The sequence below is a fragment of the Lissotriton helveticus genome, chromosome 6 (genome assembly GCF_964261635.1).
Source record: "Lissotriton helveticus chromosome 6, aLisHel1.1, whole genome shotgun sequence".
In the NCBI taxonomy this organism is placed as follows: domain Eukaryota; kingdom Metazoa; phylum Chordata; class Amphibia; order Caudata; family Salamandridae; genus Lissotriton; species Lissotriton helveticus.
Window position 1 is genome coordinate 720095770 of NC_136067.1, and position 20959 is coordinate 720116728.

Genomic DNA, 20959 nt, shown 5'->3' on the forward strand with positions numbered 1-20959 from the left:
AAATGCTTGGGTTTTCAGATAAAATAGATTGGATTTCGGCTTCATCAAAGGCCAGCCCTAGATTGGTAGCCATGATGCAAAACCACACTAAACTGAAAACTACTTCTACAGATGGATCCAATATAGTCACAGAAACCCTTCAATACTATATGTCACACCGGGGGTTAAATACTTTTTCAAAAATTAAGGCCCGCAGCGTGAGCTGCACAAGAACATAAACACTAAAAGGGGGAGGAGGGCCTAAGGGGATGTTTAGAGACCTCTCACCGCTACAGCGGTGTAGCGGTGAGAGGTCTCTAAACATCCCCTTAGGCCCTCCTCCCCCTTTTAGTGTTTATATCATTAATATGTAGAAATACAGAGAGAAACACATATAAATAAATTAATCAAAATGTTCTTATATCCTACTTTTTTTTGTATATGCAAGGCTGTCACAGAAAAAGTTCATAATTGAAAAGACGAAAGAGTGACTTGTAAGTGAATAAGTGATCTTAAAGTGACAAGGTGGTTAAGTGAATGCTATATACACAGTGCGATTGTTTAAAAACTATGTATAAAATGTATGAATCAATCGACATCTGTCCCTTTATAAACAAATATCCACAGCACTCCTCTGGGTCCTTTTCTTTTTTAGAGGTGGAGAACGTAGGGTATGGATTGTGAAGATGCGTCGACGTTTCGACCCAAGAATGTGCGTTAATGAAACAACGTCACATTGTTTCATTTATGTAAATGAAATTTTGGGCTAGATATTTATGTCAGACGATATTCTGACTACTATTCTGGTACGACAGCACCTCATTATGGAACACATGAGCAAATATTCTAGACACTGTTGGTTCAAGGAGTGGTCTCTCCCGCCTCCTGTATTCTCATCTGTCAAGGCAACAAGTGCCTGTGGAAGTCCTGAAATACCGGGTGGAAAAATAAGTGTTGTTATCCAACTGACATCAAGCAGTCATAACCATTAGCAGTGAAACATTGGGTAGTATGGCTCTCACCAAAATCCTCTCTTGAGACTGGTGAAAATACAAAATCAGTGGGTAGTACATCCAGTAGAAGATGAACAATGGCATTCAGGCTCATTTCCCGGGTAATTGAAACCATAATCAATCCCACTTTTGCACTTCACTTCAGATTACAAAAGATGAAGGCTCTTTGTACATAGATAATTTTTGGTCAGGTTCTCTTTTATGGAGGGTGTTAGATAACGTATGTATTCTTTATTAAGTTTCTACAATGCAACCTTCCTAGAGTTTCGGAAGCAAAGGACTACTTTTTATCTTGATGATGAACACTATGGTGACTCTGACGAATGTACTTCCAATTCTTATAAGGCAATGTTTAAGACACCATGTTATTCTCAACCCTAATACCACCTTCCACAGAAGGTGCAAATTGTTAACATTTGCTTGGTTCAGTTTACATCGATTCTACCAAAAGGCTTCGTCTGTAAATCTCCCTTTTTTAAGAGCAAAAGCTGGTTGCCAACAAGTTGGAGAAGCTGGCCATGCAATTAGCAGAGGTCAAGAATGTGGCTGATGCTTTCCACCAAATCCTCCATCTAAAATCTCCAGTGCTCTTGTGGGCTATGCCTCACAATTAGTTTGCGGGTCCAGACATGGTTCACAGAGCTAGACCAGCACCTAGAGAGGGACATTGTGGTCAAGGAGGCTTTTTAGCCACTGAGACCCCTGTTATCTTCTTCTTAACGGCTTCTGAAGCCCTGGCTAGTAGTCACATTTCTTCCCATTGAAGGAGGTGGGTTGTAGTAAAGTTGGAGAAAGTTGGAGTGAGTATCGATCAATTTGCTGACATTTGGGTAGACTCCGTTTAAGATCACTGGGTTTTGCAAGTGGTACAGAATGCAAATACAATAAACTTTCTGCAGATACCTCCACATTCAGATTATGCCAAAGCATCACAAGTTCTGTAACAGGGCAATTTTCTAATTGGTAAACCACATTTTGGTTGTTGCTGTGATACGTCGACACAATCTATACTACTATAATAAAGGAAGAACTTTCAGCCTTTGAGGCAGGTAAACTCGGGAACCACAGCGCCAATCCACACACCCGATACACTGTTGGAATCGGTACACAGACATAATATCGACTCCAAAATATCGTTTGGACAGAATATCGAGTTTTAAATATCGTTTGGAGAAAATATCGACAGGTCAGAATATCGACAGCCAAAATATCGTTTTTAAGGTAAGTGAAGTAATATCGACTGTAAATAATATCGAAAGTAAAAAATATCGTTTTTTATATAATATGTAATTATTTATAGTGTCTTTATGTTATAATATGTGTGAAAAGTGTCATTTTATGTTATAATTATTTTTAATTAATGATTTTTTTTAAATTATTGTGTAATTTTATTCTGTAGCGGGTTGTGGGTTTATAGGGGAATAGGGTGGGAAGTAATTTAATTATAATTAATTAAATATGTAAATTTATTAATTGGTAGTAATAATTAATTAATTGGTAATTAAATAATAAATTAATTAATTGGTAATTAAATAATATATGGTATTGGTAATTAAATAATATATGTTAATTGGTAATTAAATAATATATGTAAATTATTTAAAATTTAATTGGTAATTAATTTAATTTAATTTATTAATTGCTAATTATGTAAATTAAAATAATGTATTTCCTGTAGCGGGTTGTGGGTTTATAGGGGAATAGGGTGGGAAGTAATTGAATTATTATTTATTAAATATGTAAATGTATTAATTGGTAGTAATATTTAATTAATTGGTAATTAAAAATTATTTGTTAATTAATTAAAATGTAATTGGTAATTATTTTAATTTAATTGATTCATTGCTAATTATGTTAAATTAAAGGGGTATTTTTAGGGTTCAGGGTCAGTTTTTAGTTTTTGGGTAAAGGGGTATTTTTAGGGTTCAGGGTCAGTTTTTAGTTTTTGGGTAAAGGGGTATTTTTAGGGTTCAGGGTCAGTTTTTAGTTTTTGGGTAAAGGGGTATTTTTAGGGTTCAGGGTCAGTTTTGGGTTTTTGGGTAAAGGGGTATTTTTAGGGTTCAGGGTCAGTTTTTAATTTTTGGGTAAAGGGGTATTTTTAGGGTTCAGGGTTAGTTTTTAGTTTTTGGGTAAAGGGGTATTTTTAGGGTTCAGGGTCAGTTTTGGGTTTTTGGGTAAAGGTTTTTTTTAGGGTTCAGGGTCAGTTTTGGGGTACAGGGGTACAGGGGTACAGTGTAAAAATAAAGTAAAATTAAATTTACATTATTTTAATTTAATGAAATGAAATTAAATTAAATTATATTTAAATATTTTTAAATAATTTAAATTAAAAAAAATTATTATATACTTACCAATACTTACGTTGTAATGGTAGTGCGTTGTAAAAGTTGCGTTGTAACGTCATATATCCACTGTTGCACTCTTTGCAGTGGGAATAGTAATTTTTACTCTTTTGTATTTGTACGTTAATAATATTGGCTATTATTTAATTAAATTTTGTTACTATATATATATATGTTTTAAGAAATATGATTAAAAAATATTATTTTTTTACTTTCATTAATTATTTAATTATTAAAAGTTAATTTAAGTATTGTTAATTATATTTTAGTAATTAATTTTTTATATTAATGTAATTAAACATTGTTTTTATTAAAGTCGATATTTTTTACAACTATATTTTTGTAAACGATATTTTGTACTCGATATTTTTGTACTTACCTGTTTGTACATACAAACTCGATATTTTGGTTGTAGATATTTTTTCCTCGATATTTTGGGTAGTCGATATTTTGGTAGTCGATATTATTTCAGTGATCCGTTGGAATCATCAGGGTGTGTAGATGGTTATAGACTATATACATTTTTTTAAAAACGTGATTTAAAAAATTACAGTAAAAAAAAAGTAGTCCCTCCGAAGTAGCGTGGGCCGCGACGTGCGTGCTCACGTCAGCAGCGCGGGGAGGAGCGGCGTCCAAGAGCGCGACGAGGAGTGGCGGACATGGCGCGGGGGAGGAGCGGTGACGTGAGGAGCAGCGGACAGGCCAGCGGCGGTGCGAGCAGCGGACAGGCTGGAGGAGCGGCGGCTGAGGTAAGGGAGCGGCGGTGCGAGCAGCGGACAGGCTGGAGGAGCAGCGGCTGAGATAAGGGAGCGGCGGACATGGCGTGGGGGAGGAGCGGTGACGTGAGGAGCACCAGACAGGCCAGCGGTAGTGCGAGCAGCGGACAGGCGGGAAGAGCGGCGGCTCAGGTAAGGGGACCCATGTCGGGGCAGGGGGGGGTCAAGGCAGGCGGGGGTCGGGGCAGGCGGGGGTCGGGGCAGGTGGGGGTCGGGGCAGGCGGGGGACGGGCCGGGCGGGGGCCCGGGCTGCTGCACAATGTCGGGGCGGGCGGGGGTCGGGGAAGCCTGTTGCACCCGGACAAGGTCGGGACGGGCTGCTAGTTAATATATATTTCTCTATTTAGTTTTTAGATATGCTGAATAAGACTAAAAGTCAACAAATGCATGTGTTTTCACTCTGTAGACTCTTAACAAACAAAATATCTGGATACACAACTGGTCCCTACTTCTTGTACATTAATTAGTGGTGCAAACATTTTTATAAGGGCTGAAGGTGGGTGGGTGCTGGACAAATAAACACAGGGGATGTTTATTGCCTGCTGCAGTACACATTAAATGCAGTACAAAGTGATCTGCACTTTTAGAGAAAACTGGCAAAAATGAACCTTTTAAGTGCTTCGGGCAAGTCAGTCTGTATTGATTTTCAGAGGATAAAAGATATGCTTGAGACCTAGGACTCCATTACAATGAATGATCTATGCGAGATTGGCAAACTCTCTGCTGGATAAGTGCAATGTTTTGAGTTGCTGTGCAAGGAAGTGAAATTAACCAATGACTAGAAACCGCCTCATATTCTATCACACATTTGCATCTATGTCACCTCTGAGCTAAAATAGTGCATGCTATTTCCGTTTATTAGCTAACTGTCACTATTGAGCTCCAGCACTCAGTGAAATAGCACAAAGTAAAACAAAGATCAAGTTTATATGCATGTAGGATAGAAAAATGCTAACTGATAGAAATACTAGTTTTCCACATTGGAAAAATGAAGTATATGGAAAAGAAAATATATTTAAGTTGTTTGTGACTACAGGGTCAAATATTATGCAGTAAAGATGGAAGCAAAAAGGGGAAAGAGAAGTAAGTAAAACACATAAAAGAACTAATCTGGGTAAAACTGATTTGGAAGGCAGAAACCTAATCAAGATATATTTACTTCAATCCTTAATTAGGGGGGAAAGAAATTGAGGTGTGCTTTTAGATCATTAGGCTCTGAAAAGGAGCATACACTTGAATGTAATACCTTCATTAATTATGCAAAAGCATGTAATTAAACATCGTTCTTTCCCAAATGATACAAAATTTTATGGGATCCACAAAATACATGCAAAAATGGAGTGCAAGGAGTCTTGAGATTTCTTATTTTCAATTATTCTCTATTTGTAGTCAAATGCATCTGCCCAGCCAATGCTTTTCGTCCAACATGGACTTCATCAGGGTTGCAATTGTCTTTTTGAAGATCACCAAGACGTTTCTCTATTATAACAGTAATAGCGTCTGTTAGATAAAGACTTTGAAGGAATTAATGCCTTTGATTCATATTGAGATTATCATATTGATGATCATCCAGAAGCTTAATTTATTGCCAGATGTAGTGTCAATGCGCTGGTGATCACCGTTGCGTCCATTCAACAAACTCTTAAAAGGATAATTGCTCTCGATCATTGCTAGCATGTTATCCGCTCGGGTATGTGAAGCTGTCTGTCTAAAGTGAGGCCCGTCTGGGCCAGGGCCGGGCGTTTTGGTGTGCTGCAAAGCTGAGGGCTGATTTCACTGTGGTGGGGGCTGATTTCATTGATGGGGACCTGAGTGTGCTTCTAAATAAACAAAGCAAAACAAATGGTTTTAAGCACGCGCAGGTCACCATCAACGAAATCATCCCCCAGCTCGGTTCAGTCGAAGAGCCAGGTCTTGAGATCCTTCCTGGTTTGGATCAGTGAGGGGGATTGCCTGAGGTGGAGGGGCAGGGTGTTCCAGGTCTTGGTGGTGAGGTGCATTAATCGCATTTTAAAAATGCATCTATTCAGTCCATACTGTATATTTAATTTTAACAAGGGTAAATAAAAAATAATATATACATTTATTTTATACTGTTTGCTTGCGAGAAGTGAGGAAATCTGAAAAGAAATCAGTGCATCTTTAATTTGGGCAAAAATGGATGGGCTAGCAAGGCAGAAATATATTCCTTCTGTTTAGGAGATCACAGGGTCTCTACTTTTATAACTTTTCGCAAATAGCTTAGTACAGATAAAAAGAGATTAAAACATGTAAGCGAAAATAGCTTAGTAGAGATAAAAAGAGATTAAAACATGTAAGACAAGAAAGAGGAGCTTTTTATGCCCCCACGGCTATGTTTTGTACATATACTCTAGCCTAGCTCAAGACTAGTATTATGTCCAGCGTATTGTGGAGGGGTGGGGTGGACTGATGCACATTATGGAGGCCATACATCCATTGTAGTAACAGGATAGAGCACAAGCATCCTGCCTTATTAATTACCTGAGGCTAGGCCCTGCATTAGGATGTTGGGACGCATTTCACGTGTTGCATTAGTCCCAGGTGGCACATTACAGCCCTTCACAACTAAGGCCCAGATTTACAAACCCTTTGTTTGAGAATTTCAACGGTCTCATACAACGCACCTCAGCAACCAAGATGCTGGGCTGTGCTGCACTGCATGAGATGGGGGAGAGTAGGAAAGCACCATGGGCCAGATGTACATAGCTTTGGGTTTGCGATTACCCAATAGCCTATTTTTGTGATTCGCTATTTGGTCATCGCAAACAGCTATGTACAAATGTGTGTTTCACACATTTAGGGATTCCCAGTTGGTCGCAAACAGACCTATCTCATTAATATTCATGAGGTAGGTCTCGGTTTGAGACCCATTGTCAATCGCTAAAATCACAGGGATGGTGACCTGTTGGGTTCAGCAGACCACCATGTCTGGGATTGCCTTTAAATAAAAACATGTTTTTTTTTAATGCAGCCCGTTTTCCTTAAAGGAAACCGGGATGCGTTTCTAAAAGAAAAATTAAACGTTTTCTTTGAATTTTTTAAGAATAGGCAGTGGTACGTGGGACCACTGCCTGCTCTTAAAAAACGCATTCACAAAGGGGTCCCTTGACCCATTCCCTTTTGCAAATGGATTATCACCTACTTGAAGGAAGGGTAAATTGCAAATGTTTTGCGAACACATTTTGGTCGCAAAACATTCAAAGATACCACTGCGAGTCGCTATTAGGAAGGGACGCCTTTAACTTCCTAATACTGAATTGCAAACCCATTTTGTGATTAAGTAATAGGTTACCGAATTGCAAAATAGGGCTTTGTACCTAAAAAAATGCTTTTCATGGGTCACAAACTGCCCGATTCTGTGAATCAGGCCGTTTGCAACTTTAAAAAAGCTATGTACATCTGGCCCCATGTCTTCTAAGACGTAGCACTATCCTGCTTTCTCCCTAGATATGGTGCACAATTAGGCTGCTAGCGCCACACACCACAATACAAACGTGTTTGCGTCATGTCTAGCATAGGTTTTGTACTGGAAGGCAGTGGCGGCTGGCATGTCCCGAGGTTGGTGAGGTGGGTGGCGCAAAAAAAAAAACTTTAAATTAAATAAAACACACTTACCTTCCTGCAAGGAGCGCAAAGTCCTCAATTGTCTTTTCTCCTCGAGGAAGGTTCCCAAGTCAATCCTGCGCTACTCACATGCTATTAACCAGCATGAGAGCAGCGTCCTGATTGGAGGGAGCAGCCTGCCTCTGACTACCCACAGCACATTCGGGGCCTGCACTTACTCTCAACCCAGCTGTCTTACGACAGCTAGGTTTAGAGGTTTATAGTGCGCATGTGCACTTTAAGCAAGTGAAAAGGCAGCCCACCCCCCTCTCTGCTGTAATTCAGCAGGCCCACCCAATCCAGACACTCCGTTCTGGACAGTGTGGAGGGAAATAAAATGGAAACTAATTAACTTCATTACTATTTTATTTTTCGTCTCCGGTGCATTTCTGTGGCGAGACACCCCTCCACTATAACTGAGGAGCCGCCCCTACTGGATGGGTACCTTTTCAGTACAAAATACTATGATTAGACTAACTTTGAAGCTTTTCCCACTTCGGATGTGTGCTGTACAGTGCAGCACACATTCAAAGTGGGAAAAGATAGGCGAAATAAAAGTACTTCAACTTTTTAACACCTGCTTCAAAGTAGCATTTTTTTTGGGGCGGGGGTACAAAATCTACAATTATTATTAGATACGTTTTTGCATTAAAAAAAATATGTAGTCGCATGGTAATGCCTATGTATCACTCACGGACTGGTCCTTGAGTCAGAGTAATGCACTGCTTTGATTTAATTTGAGTCAAGTTTCCAGCACATAACAAGTTTTCACTGGAAGGTAAATCTAAAAAAACCTTCACCTTTGTGATGCAAACCCAGAGTTAATTGTTTGTAAATCTGGTCTCTTGAGAGGGTTTATAATGCCACCCCAACAAAAAGTGTTGTGGTGTCATTTAGTTGGCAACACAAATCATTATTTTTGTTGGATGGTTGGCTAAAGCAATACAAAGTAGCACTACACTGGGGTTCATTGGGCCTTCACTGGCGATTTCTCAGATCTTGTTACAGAATTGAGGGGGCATATGACAAAATGCTATCACTTGAGACTTGTTGGTAAATCTAGAAAGACCTAGGGCCAAATGTACGACCATTGTGATTTGTGACTCACAAATTTAGACAAATTGCGAGTCGCAATTTGTGAGTTGCATATCACAATGTACAACAGTGTCCAAGACACTGTTAGCCATTCCCAATGGGGTCATAAAATGCGAGGCTCTTAAATATTAATGAGCCACTTGCCATTTGCGACCCCATTGGGAATGGCTGGTGCTCTCAGGGATGGTGGCCTGCTGGGCTCATATAACCACCATGTCTGGGACTGTTTTTCAAAAAAGCAGGTTTTTTTTGTTAAATGCAGCCCGTTTTCCGGAAAACAGGATGTATTTAAAAAAAAAAAAAAAAATTATGAAATGTTTTCATTTTAATTTTTTAAGGGCAGGCAGTGCGACCCCATTGGGAATGGCTGGTGCTCTCAGGGATGGTGGCCTGCTGGGCTCATATAACCACCATGTCTGGGACTGCTTTGCAATAAAGCAGGTTTCTTTTGTTAAATGCAGCCCGTTTTCCGGAAAACGGGATGTATTTAAAAAAATAATAATTAATGAAATGTTTTCATTTCATTTTTTAAGGGCAGGCAGTGGACCCTGGGATCACTGCCTGCCTCTAAAAAATATTGGCCCCTGCATTTTCAAAGGGCCTTTTGCGAGTTCATTACTACCCTCTTGAAGAGGGTGGTAATTTGCGAGTGTTTTGTGACCGCAATTGCAGTCACAAAACATTCATACATGGCTTTGGGGTCGCTATTAGGAAGGCAACACCCCTTCCTAATAGCGACTCGCTATTCCTAAATAGCGAGTCGCAAATAAATTACGACTCGCTATTTTGGAATTGTACATCGCCCTGTGAATGTTTGCATGTGCAAACCGTTCGCAAACCCGTTTGCGCATACAATTTAGGGCCGTACATCTGGCCCCTACTTCGTTGTATTGCCTGAATTCATATAACAATGAAAGGTGGCTTCTGAATAAAGATTAAAAGAAGCAGATCTGCGCCTGGCTCTCGTACATCCCATATTTATTAAGCCCATGAGAGTTCGCACGTCTTTCTTCATATGCACTCATTAACCTTGGGGTTGCCTACGGGTCTTTCCCTTCCTTTTTGTTTCTATTTATGTTGATTAGAACTTGCAGTGCTCATTACTGCATTGCAGTGTTTTCCTCTCTCAGCCCGCATTAGAAGGGATTTATACTTTGTCTTCAAAATATATGGTGTCTTGGAGTAGGCCTTCCAAAATAATATATATTTTGTGAATTGATGCCTAATCAATAATTGAGTTTGGATTAAGATACTCTTAAAAGTTATTGCGTCGCAATACTCAGTTTTAATTAAAAAATTCGGAAGGCATGTGCATGGCAATACTGTCACCCTGTGGATAGTGGAGAGACTGCAACCCTTTTTTTTACATCTTAATTTTCGTTTTGAATACATAGCTTCAGCAATACGGCCACCTTGTGGAATAAAGGAAAAACTACTGTTCTCTGACAATATTATCTTGCGTTTAAGGCAGTACGCTTCAGTGGAGACTTTTGGTTGCCTTCCTTTACAGTAACTCCTAAACATGTCACTTAGAAACTTGCTCAATAACGAGTATGAGTATCGATCAAAATTATAGTCGAAGGTAGTTAGTTATACTTACTGCATTGCTAGTATCATGTGCATCGCTGACACTGTGGATTCAAATACTCTATCTTTTCCTTTAGTCAATTTAGTACCCGGTGTCTTACTTACAGGTGAAATGCCTATTAGCAGTGAGGTGGCTTAAGTTGCTTTCTGATCATTAGTTGATATAGTAGGGTGTAAGACATTCCAAAAATCTACTCCCTGCGCTCAGTGACATTTGTTTTCATGTTTACTGATTTTACGTTTTGCTTGGTCTATTTTACGTGAACGTCAGATTTCTGGTAAAGATGTGTCGGGCCACGATTTGCTGCTGTCCAGGACAATAGCCAAGAATGCTTTGCACACAGTGGAGAAAAACAGCAACTTAAAAGCCATTGGAACTGATTTCCAGTGCAGGGATTTTTGTTTGTCAATAACTTGTTCGCTAAGTTTAAGGACCTGCTTTAGGTTTGTACTTGTTGGTTTGTACTCATTGCAGCTTTAGTCGATCTTTTTCGTCAGCAAGGTTTAGTTAAATCTTTATAAAAGGCATTGTTAGCTTTACTCTGTGGTTGGTTTGTAGAAGTATTTTCCATAACTGCCTGAGTGGAAGAGCACTTTCATTCACTGCAGCATTTATTTGCAGTTTGTAGGAATATTAACCCAGCATTCTGGTTCTTGATGTAGTAACTTGCCGCTGCAGAATAAAACGCGTTGGGGTATATATTTTTTTCATTCGGAAACCCTATATATTGGTTCCAATCAGCCAATGGAATCTCGACTTTATTATGCACAGATGTGGTTCAGATGCTCTGATGTCCACACCCCCCGCACAGGTTACCCTACCGGTCATCGGCACACATCTGAATTTGGATGCTGTGTTGTTGCTTCACTTGTACATATTGGCCCCCGTATACATTGACTACGAAGGCTGACGGAGATGGGACAGTAAAGAAAACAGTGGTCCTAGACCAAATTCATTTAAATATATCACTTTGTATGGGTAAATGCGTATATACGACATTCAAAGAAGGCACACATAAAAAGAAGCAAGGCTATGGGCAACTTAGAATAACAAATTATATTACATTTATTTTAGTCATAGTAGAATTGCAAAGCACACAAATCTTTTAAATAAAAAGGGTTCAAGTGCATGTTATACAGTTGTCATCAGGAGAGAAGAAAACGTGTGCAAAAAGTTGTGCTCTAGGGAAGGGAAAAGAAGGAAAGGAATGTATTTCACAGGGGGAAAAAGTTCAAACAAATGCGTGTTGAAGGGACCCGGCAATATGTTTCACACAAAACTGTCTCCCTTTTTGAGAATCAGGCCTACCTCTGTATATTAAATTCAGTACATTTTTACAGCAATAATACTTGTTTGTTGTCACAGTGTAGCCATGTCTGTGAGTACAGTATGGGGGATCACGGTGGGGTGCAGGCCTATCTGAGGGGGGGTTCATCGATGTTTCGACCCTGGTGCAAAAAAGGTTAGTAAGCTCCTCTGCTACGGGTCTTCATCAGGATGGGGATCGGGGGGTGTATCAAAACGCTCAGTGCGGTGAGCAACCAGGAGCAGACTTCATAGATGTATTGAGGTTATTTAATCATCAAATCATCGTTGGAATCAACACTGCTTCAATTGAAAGGCTGCCCTGTACGTCTGGGCGTGTCTCACATGGATTGTAAATCTTGCCACGCTGACAAAGAGGCCGACGGTTGCTACACGCTAGGCGCACAGACTGATTTAGCGCTTTTCAGCAGTGCAAAGAAGGAAAAATAAAATGATAACGACACAATGTTCTTATCGTTTTATTTTTCCGCCCTGGAGCAGGTTTTGGGGCGGGGCTTGGCTGTTGTCACAGCCAGCAGGGAAGGAGGAAATATTTATAGCATGTTCTCCACTGGGCTATAATGAACAGCCTGGGTGGAGAACATGCACAGGCTTCCACTGCCTGTCTGTGCGCCGAACCACGGTGCTCAGACCAATCACTAAGCTGCTGTCAGGGTGACAGTAGCATAGTGATTGGTTTAGGGGAGCCAGTGTGCTTCACAAAAACAACATTTATCTTATTCTTATTATCTGAATAAAATTAATGTTGTCTTTGTTTTTGAATAGGAGAAACATGACACGTTTGCTTCCTCATTCACTCTCCAACCAACATCTCTGCATAGCAAGTCTAGAGGCAACACTGTAAAACCAAACACAAACAATGTGGGAGTCAAATCACCTCTACCGCTAGAGAAGAGGAAGGCGGAAATTACCTGCTAGAATTTCAGTCATTGGGAGACATGGCCCTAAGTACAAGAGGCCATAGATATGTTTCAATCCTCTCCATACCCGTAGACAAAAGTCTTAGCCAGTGTTAAAAACTGTAACATGCATATCTAGATTTGTGATCTTGTTTTCTTAGTACAAGAAGGAGATAACTTGGAACAAACAGAGCATCTGGTTCAATGCATTCCTGACACCTCTGGAGTTATTAGTGACATCATGCTCGATTGAAAAGCATTTTCATGTTAATGGTGATTAAATAATGGGTAACACCTATGGAGTCAGGTGGACGTAAAGCGAGTAACTGTAAATTCACAGACGTGCTCAGTGTGCGTAGGACTGAATATGACCGCACAATGATTGAGTTCTCATGTGGGATAATGTATATGGCCATAGATACACAGTGGGCCTGATTCACGCAGGTAAACTTACACTTTTAGGTAAGTTGAGTATTTGTTTTGGTATTCACAAAAGGAGAGTTTAGTTTTACTAATAGTACTTTTACGACTGCTGAGACTTTGCACATAAAAAAAATAGACCTGTCCAATCTTTTTATGTGTTTGTGCAGAGTCTCGGCGTAAAATTACTATTAGTAAAGCTAAAGTTGCAGTTTGTGAATACAAAAAGAATTGTGAACCTACACAAAAGTTTAAGTTTAGTTTACCTTTGTGTGTCATCAGTTACGGCCGGCATGGCTCGCTTGTGGAGTGGGGGGGGAGGTCGTGTAGAGAAAGGGGGTCGCGCGGGAGGACACACGGGGGCGTTTAATTAAAATAAATAAATAAACGTACCTTTCCGTCAGCCGAGCCCAGTGTCTTCACTGCTTCTGCTATCCTGCTTTTCTGCCTCCGGCAGGAACAGGAGGCAGGCAGCCAGGCTCCCTCCCCATGGCCAATCACAATGCTGCAAACAGCCCAGCCAGCAGCTTTTGCGGAGGCCATTTTCTCCGTGCAGGCTGCATTGCAGCGTGCATTGAGAAGGGCAGAGTGTGCATGACTGGTTTGGGCGGCCCCAGAGGGCCGACCAAACAGTCTTTGTGCACCCAGGAGTTGGCCCACCATTCCTCTCATGCCCTGTTTGCAGTGCAGCCCCGCCCACCCTCCTGCCCGCAACCAAACATAAAATGGCAATAACTGGAAGTTATTATCATTTTATGTTTCTGCTTCTCGCACTGCAAGAAAGCTGTGGGGCGATGCTCCTCTGTTCTAGTGGAGAAGCCGCCCCTGTATATCATGCTCTGTGTACTTTGCCGTTGTTACAGCATTTACAGCACCACCAGAAAGGATGTCCCTAACATCATACAAGGGCTCATGTATAGAAAGATCGAGCGTAAAGATAGCACTTACGTAATTCAAAATCCTTCTCTTTCATTGGAAAACAGCAATGCAGTACTGCACTCACACAGTTATAGATTTTAAGGGCCAGAGATACAAAGAGCAGTTTGCAAACCAGAATGTGTAAATTGCACAGAGACTGGTTTAGCATCTTCCCTGCATTTTGGGATATGTCTGAGGTACTAATCAACTGCATTGCAATTATACATTCACAGGGGGTTGTAAATCCTCTGACCACCTGAAAATGCCTGATAATGCATACATGTAGACATGCAAGTGATAGCAGACCTCCATCCCAGCTTTTTTCATTCCATTTTTTTTAAGCTGCACATTACTTTAAATGGGCATGGTACTTACATAAAAAATATTCACTTAGAAGAAAGGCCATTGGGAGAAGCATTCAGGGATCAAGGTCTGCTTCTGTAGAAGCCACCTGACATGATTCCCAAGAGGAAAGCTGTCTCTGAGGAAACGCTTCCTCTTTGCGGCATTTCCTCCGGCAAAATGGAATTTGCACATTGCACAAAGCGAATTTCTGCACAAAAACCTCTGTGTTTTAGCGAATCATAGAGTTTGCGAGGGCTACAAAATTTCTACAGCTCTTGCTACATGTGTTGCAGAGATTCTGCTTAGAAACAGAACTATGCCTGGGACCACAGAATGTCAGTATTTAGGGACTGAGTCACCATACCACATCAGTACCTATGAGCCCCAATCCAGACTAGCTTATAGTGCTTTACCTGCCCTCCTAACCTTCCTAGAGGGACAGGTAAGTTAGCATACCAGAACACAACACTCTAGTCCCCTCAGTAAGTAAGTAAGTAGTTTTATTTGTACATGATTAATTAAAATCTTTACAAAACAATAAAAGCATGGATAAAAATTGTTAAAAGTTCATTGTACGCGGTTCCCCAGTATTACAAATTTGGTTAATATCAGTGTCCTAGTTGCCCATAAATGTTTAACAACCTTCAAGAACTCTTTTGTCTTTTTTCAACTAATTCAAAAAACTTTACGACTCGACAATTTAATTTTGTGTTAGCGGGGTTAAAACACAATTTGACAGCCTGCCTGCATGTCTGGACATTCTAGTCCCCTCAGGGAACCGTGGAACCAGATTGTCGCTTTTTCGTTTTCTCCCTCATGCCTGTCCATAATAAACAGAAAAGACACTAGAACAATTTGCAATATTTATTGAAACTTATTGTGCTCTATTATAAAACATCTGCGCTGCAACTAGAAAATATATACATCCCAACAGCGTGAGGAGCATTACAAGAAACTATAATCAACGAGAAGTCCTTTAATGGTGAATTATGTATATGCCTCAGGTCACCCCCACCATGGAAACACTGTTATATTATAGATCTCTGGGTTTAGTGGCGAATCCCATACCTGCTATGTGTAGGTAGTTGTTCTACATCTCACGCAGTGGATCTCTCTCTCATCAGGACCTTTGCTTTGCTAGAATGTCTTCTCTCTGTTTTCAAAATGGCCAGTCCTTGTGTATATGTTACGTGGTGTCTTCTTGAAAACAGCAGATGTGAATGTATGTTGTGTCTAAGTGCCAAGCTATGTTTGCTAACCGATCACCAAAGACAGTGCACAGTGTTGTTTGACCTTGCTCAAGATGTTCAGACAGTCTGATACAATACCAAAACAAATGCAGTGCTTTTCTAAAATAATGTTGTGGTACAAAAGTTGACGTGTCAACCGTAACATTTGCAAGGCACAACAGCCTAAATGTGCCGGCAAACTAAAATACAAGCAAACTAAGTGGGCCCTAAAGGAAACATACAACACATTCTTCCTTTGCCTGTAATTGAATCATAGGCTGTTAATTCTGTGTTTAACTTTCCTATGCGTATCATCCTCCAAATATTAATCTTCTACATAAAGAAGCAGAGAATTTGGGTGTTTATTATACTCATTTTAGATTTTTAGAATTTACACCTATCTCAATTAGTATGTAGTTTACAGCCTAAAAAGGTACATTTATTACCCACTGTATGCTCATTTACAACCTAGCACTAAATACCATGATAATGTGCAGGAGCAGAAGTTATCATTCCTGACAGTCATTAATGAAGTATTTAGAGTTCAATGTAACCTCTTAAATGTAACATTCATATAAGTGTTAAGTAAGCTTAAGCAATTATTGGAATCGACCCGTTATAATGTTTTTCTGTTGTAATTCTTGTTTCTTAATGTTCCAATTCTGCTTTGTTGCAGGAGAGCTGATCAATCTGGCAATGTACTGTGAAAGGATACGGCGGAAATTTTGGCCAGAGTGGCACCTGGACAATGATAACAGCACGTACGAGTCGGACAGCAGCGATGACAGCAAGGCTCACACCCCAATGAAGGAGTTTAGTTTTTACTCACGAACAGGCACCTTTGAGGATGAAGGGGCTGAGAACAGCTTTTCCCAGACACCCGACACGGATTTCACAGGACATTCGCTCTTCGATTCCGACGTGGAGATGGAGGAGTTCACAGACCATGAGCAGTGCAAGTGATGGGCAGCAGGTCTTTTTCCATTCTAGAACTGCAACCTGCGGGTAGACGGTGGAGCCTTACTCAGTCCACTAGAGTCGCGAACCTTGTAGGGACATAATGTTCGCCTGACCAACACAGTTTGTGCACAGGCTATCCTAGACTATATCAGATTCCTGTCTTGGCGTATGAAGCTATGGAAAAGAAACCCAGATACAACTTGTGTTACTGCTGGTCTGTAGTAGTTCCTTTCGAGTTGTCACTCTTCAGATGACGCTACAAGAAATCTTGACTGATCCGATATGATTTGATGGATAGCATGCCTTAAGTTCTTTCTACAGGGTCATCTTTAGCACTGAGGAGCATTGGGGATACTCCAACTGTCCTCACACTGCCAAGTGTGAGCTGTGTCTATATGATACCGAAGAAAAGCCTGTAGTGTAGCTGAAAACTCCACATGGCTCCATGACTCATAGTTACTGTACATATTTATGTGTATGTGGTACCGTGAGAGGATGCATGCTAAAGCTCGCTACATGTGTGTGCGCTAAGAGTTGACCTGTTAGAGAAAGGCTGGTGGAAATACGGTTGTCTGCAATCTTATTGAAACGTTAACCCAGGTGGATTTTGCACCTAGTTTCTGGTGTGCCCTTACATTTACGGTTCATTTACATTTGGTACAGATTCCTTGACCATTTCTTGTAAATTTAAGAGAAAAAAATATAAATCTATTGAATTGTGTTTTCAACCAGATACACAGTTCATACTGAAAAGATAAAGTACGCAACGAGAAGACCACCATGGCACACACTACACCAGTGACCATCCTGTAGTGTTGTATTCCACCTCTACCATCACCTTACCACTCTGTATATTAATTTTTTGTTACGCTGCCCTTTTAGGAACCTCCCCTAGTGGAAATGAAAGAGTGTCAGACTGTCAAGAGCAGTTTAGGTCACCTGTGCAGCATTGAACCGAGCCGCAACCTGGAAATGACAACAGGATTGTAACTGCACACCCTCACCTTGATACTGACTGCTTCCTTTCCCCCTACTTGAGGTTTGTGTGCCATTCTCTACGTCTTCTTTTTTGTTTTTTTTGTTTTGTTTTGCCGGTGGTGTTCCATCTTGTCTTTGCTTAACTAAGTGTCCCTTTTTCCATTTCTGGAATTCTTGGTTGTGGTGTATGCACCTGCAGTGTTATGCTGGTGAGGAAATTTCCGGTGGGACATTTACAGTAGTGCGATGACTGAATCCCGTGCTGACAACAGAGGTGTAATTTCAATGGCAACTTTTGGGAACAGTATGTACATTTTTTTCCATAGATCTGCGTTTTAAACTGAATATGAAATCACAGCCGCAGTCTTTTGAAAAGCTTGGAAAAGACTGTAAAAAGTCTACTGCCATTTTGTTACATCTTCATGAAGTTAGAGAGACAGTGTGGCCAAACAGAGGATTCAGGCACTGCCTCCACCAGAGAGTTTGTTTCATATTACGACCAGTTGAAAATCCAGTGCTTAATTTGAGCCAGTGGTTTCCTGTGCTCAGCACCAGCACTTAATTATTAACACTGGCACTTTTCATGAGCACTGGTTAAGGATACATTCATTTATGGTAGACACAGGAAGATTAAGTGATTTGCCCAGGATGTTGAGCCCAGCACAGTGATTTGCCCAGGATGTTGAGCTGAACCCAGACTCAAACCTTGCCCCCCAGCGCTGAAGTTAGCAGCTCTGGCCATTAGGCCACATCTTCTCCCCACTTTCATAGTTAGCAATTGGTTCTGTTTTAGTTTTAGGCGGCACTAACAGGAGAAATAGGCTGGTGCAAGCTGCCTCCTGACGAGAGCCATCACTTATTGTTTTACAAATGAACCATATGAGAGAATCAGTTTTAGGCTGCGTTCTTTAGCTGTAAAAGCAGGCTGAGAGTGCGAGCACCCAACATTCAGCCATATATGGCTCAAAATATCAGAAAGGAGGGAACAAGGCATGGCAGAAATGCATTGCTCATTGGTAACCTGTTGCTCCGACCACTTTTCTTCTCATGCTTCGCCATGATAAGCTCATGCATATCACATGTTCAACTAGTGGTGGACTGTAAAGTGAGCTTTATTTCAGGAGAGTCCCTTTTTTTATAAACAGAGAACATTAACTATTTCCCTTCATAGATGTCCAAAGATTTTCTGAGGGTAGTTGTGTCTTGCTCCTGGCGTGGATGTGGCTTTAAGCTAAATTTCCAGAAGTAAACCTGACATACTCTTGGGAAAAAATGTTTGTGAATCTGGTACAATGTCTTTCAGTTAGCAATTGTGAAATTAATTAACATATTTTGAAAGGGATATTTAACGGAAGACATGAATACAAGTGATCTACATGTATCAATATAAGCACATGACAAAAGAATTCAACAAACTACGACTTACTCTTAATAAATACCATGTAATCCTTGTGAAGTCTCGTCTTATCGACTGCCATGTACGTCCTTAAAACCATCATTTATGTTTACATACACAAAAAAAGTATGAGTGAAAAATCTAGCACTAAAGTATGATTATTATCAGATTTTATTTGGGTATAAAATTAATAGAAGTGTCTCAAGGATAGCGCTATGGTGTTCCATCGGTAAGACATGATCATTCCCAAGCAACCCCCATGGGTTTTTGTGCATTTTCTTATCTATGAACATTGGTAGACAGGTATTTGTGTAAACTAATTATGCCTCCTACGGGCAGGTGTAACATTGGCGAAAAGTTACTTTTTCTCCAACGTTTTTCCAACTTTCCATATGTGCTGTACTGTGAAGCACACATACAAACTTAGAAAAGTTAACCTGTGTCTAAGCATAGTATTTTGAACTGGAGGATTAACACATATGGTAGACATCACACACATACCCTTGCACTGTGGTTCAAGGGTGTATATGTAGAGCAAGGCAGCCAAAAGTATGCCAGTGCAGGAAGAGAGAGAATCACTGTACTGTATCATAGAAGATAGTGCTCTGTTCTGCTCTCGCCTTTTGACTCAACGCGGCATAGCATTTTTTAAAGGGCTCCGCTGTGCTGCATCACTTCTTTGTACATGTACCACTTGCATATATGCTGTGCTGTGTAATGGGAAGGAATTACCATTTGTATGTGAAGTGATGTATTGCTTTGTGCACTAGAATATATACTATTTGCGTGTTCTGGTGGAAAAATATGGGTGGTAAGTAATGTATGACTATAGTGGAATATTATATGATAATTTGCAGCATGAATAGTTCTGAATCCAATTGTTGGATTTTAGTGGAAACATCATGGACTACTAAAACCCTCAGAATCTTTTAACATAATAATGAGATATTTACACAAAACCTTTTTTTCAGATTCTCCTGTACCTCACTCGACACACAATGAGTTATATCACGTGTACAAAATTGTGGTTGTGGTGTTTGAATTTACCAATGTTATAATCTCACATGAGGATCTTACGAAGCTATGTAAGAAAGTAAAAACTGGATCCCCTGCAGACCCGATGAGGCCGGCCCAATTTATCGAATCCCTAGAATTTTTCTTGCCTTCCTTGGCATTAATATTGAATCTCTCCTTCTCTTCGGCCAATGTCCCGAGCGCTTGGAAACAAGCATGGGTCTCTCCCATCATTAAGAAGCCGACCCTGGACCCCTCCAAGTAGGAGAACTTTAGACCTATCTCACTGCTCCCATGGCTATCTAAACTTGCAGAGGCCCACGTAAACATCACCCTATCCCAGCACATGGATCATAATAACATCTTAGACCAATCCCAAAACGGTTTCAGGCCAGGCCACAGCACCGAGTCTGCCCTCTCAGCCACGTCCGAACATCTACGGACGATACTTGACGCCGGTCAAAGTGCTGCGCTGATTCTGTTAGACCTCAGTGCAGCCTTTGGCACGGTCTCCCATAACATACTACTAAATCGTCTGGCCAATGTAGGAATCTCAGGTCCTGCCCTGGAATGGTTCCGCTCCTTCTTGAGAGACAGATCTTTCCGGGTGTCGGCCCCCCCATTTCTTTCCCAGCCCTACCCCATCGGACAGGGTGTTCCTCAGGGCTCTGCACTTAGTCCATCCCTTTTTAACCTATATGTGCAGCCACTCGCCGCAGTGGCTAAAGAATGGGATCTCACGCTGGTGTCATACGCAGATGACACGCAGGTGGCCATCACTCTCACCGAAGGCCCTTCCACCACGGCCTCAAGATTTAGAGATGGTCTGGCTGCCGTAGCCCAGTGGATGACGGACAACTGCCTGCAACTTAATGCAGGAAAGACGGAGGTGCTGTTCCTCAGTAAGAACACCAGCTATTGGAACGAGCACTGGTGGCCCTCATCGCTGGGCACCATCCCACCTCCTAAATCCCTGGTTAAAAACCTTGGCGTCAGGATGGACTCCGCACTTAGCTTCCAGACCCACACAAAAAAAGTGGCAGCTACCTGTGTGGGC

The 20959-nt window shown here is 40.9% G+C and overlaps 1 protein-coding gene across 1 annotated transcript in view; it reads left to right on the forward strand.

Moving 5' to 3' along the window:
- FAXC (failed axon connections homolog, metaxin like GST domain containing) overlaps nucleotides 1–18943 on the forward strand; it is a 341056-nt gene extending 322113 nt beyond the window's left edge. The window contains exon 6 of the mRNA XM_078648216.1: nucleotides 16231–18943. Within this exon, the coding sequence (XP_078504342.1) occupies nucleotides 16231–16517 (287 nt within the window). The 3' untranslated portion in view covers nucleotides 16518–18943. The remainder of the gene's footprint in view (nucleotides 1–16230) is intronic.
- Nucleotides 18944–20959: the final 2016 nt, after the last annotated feature.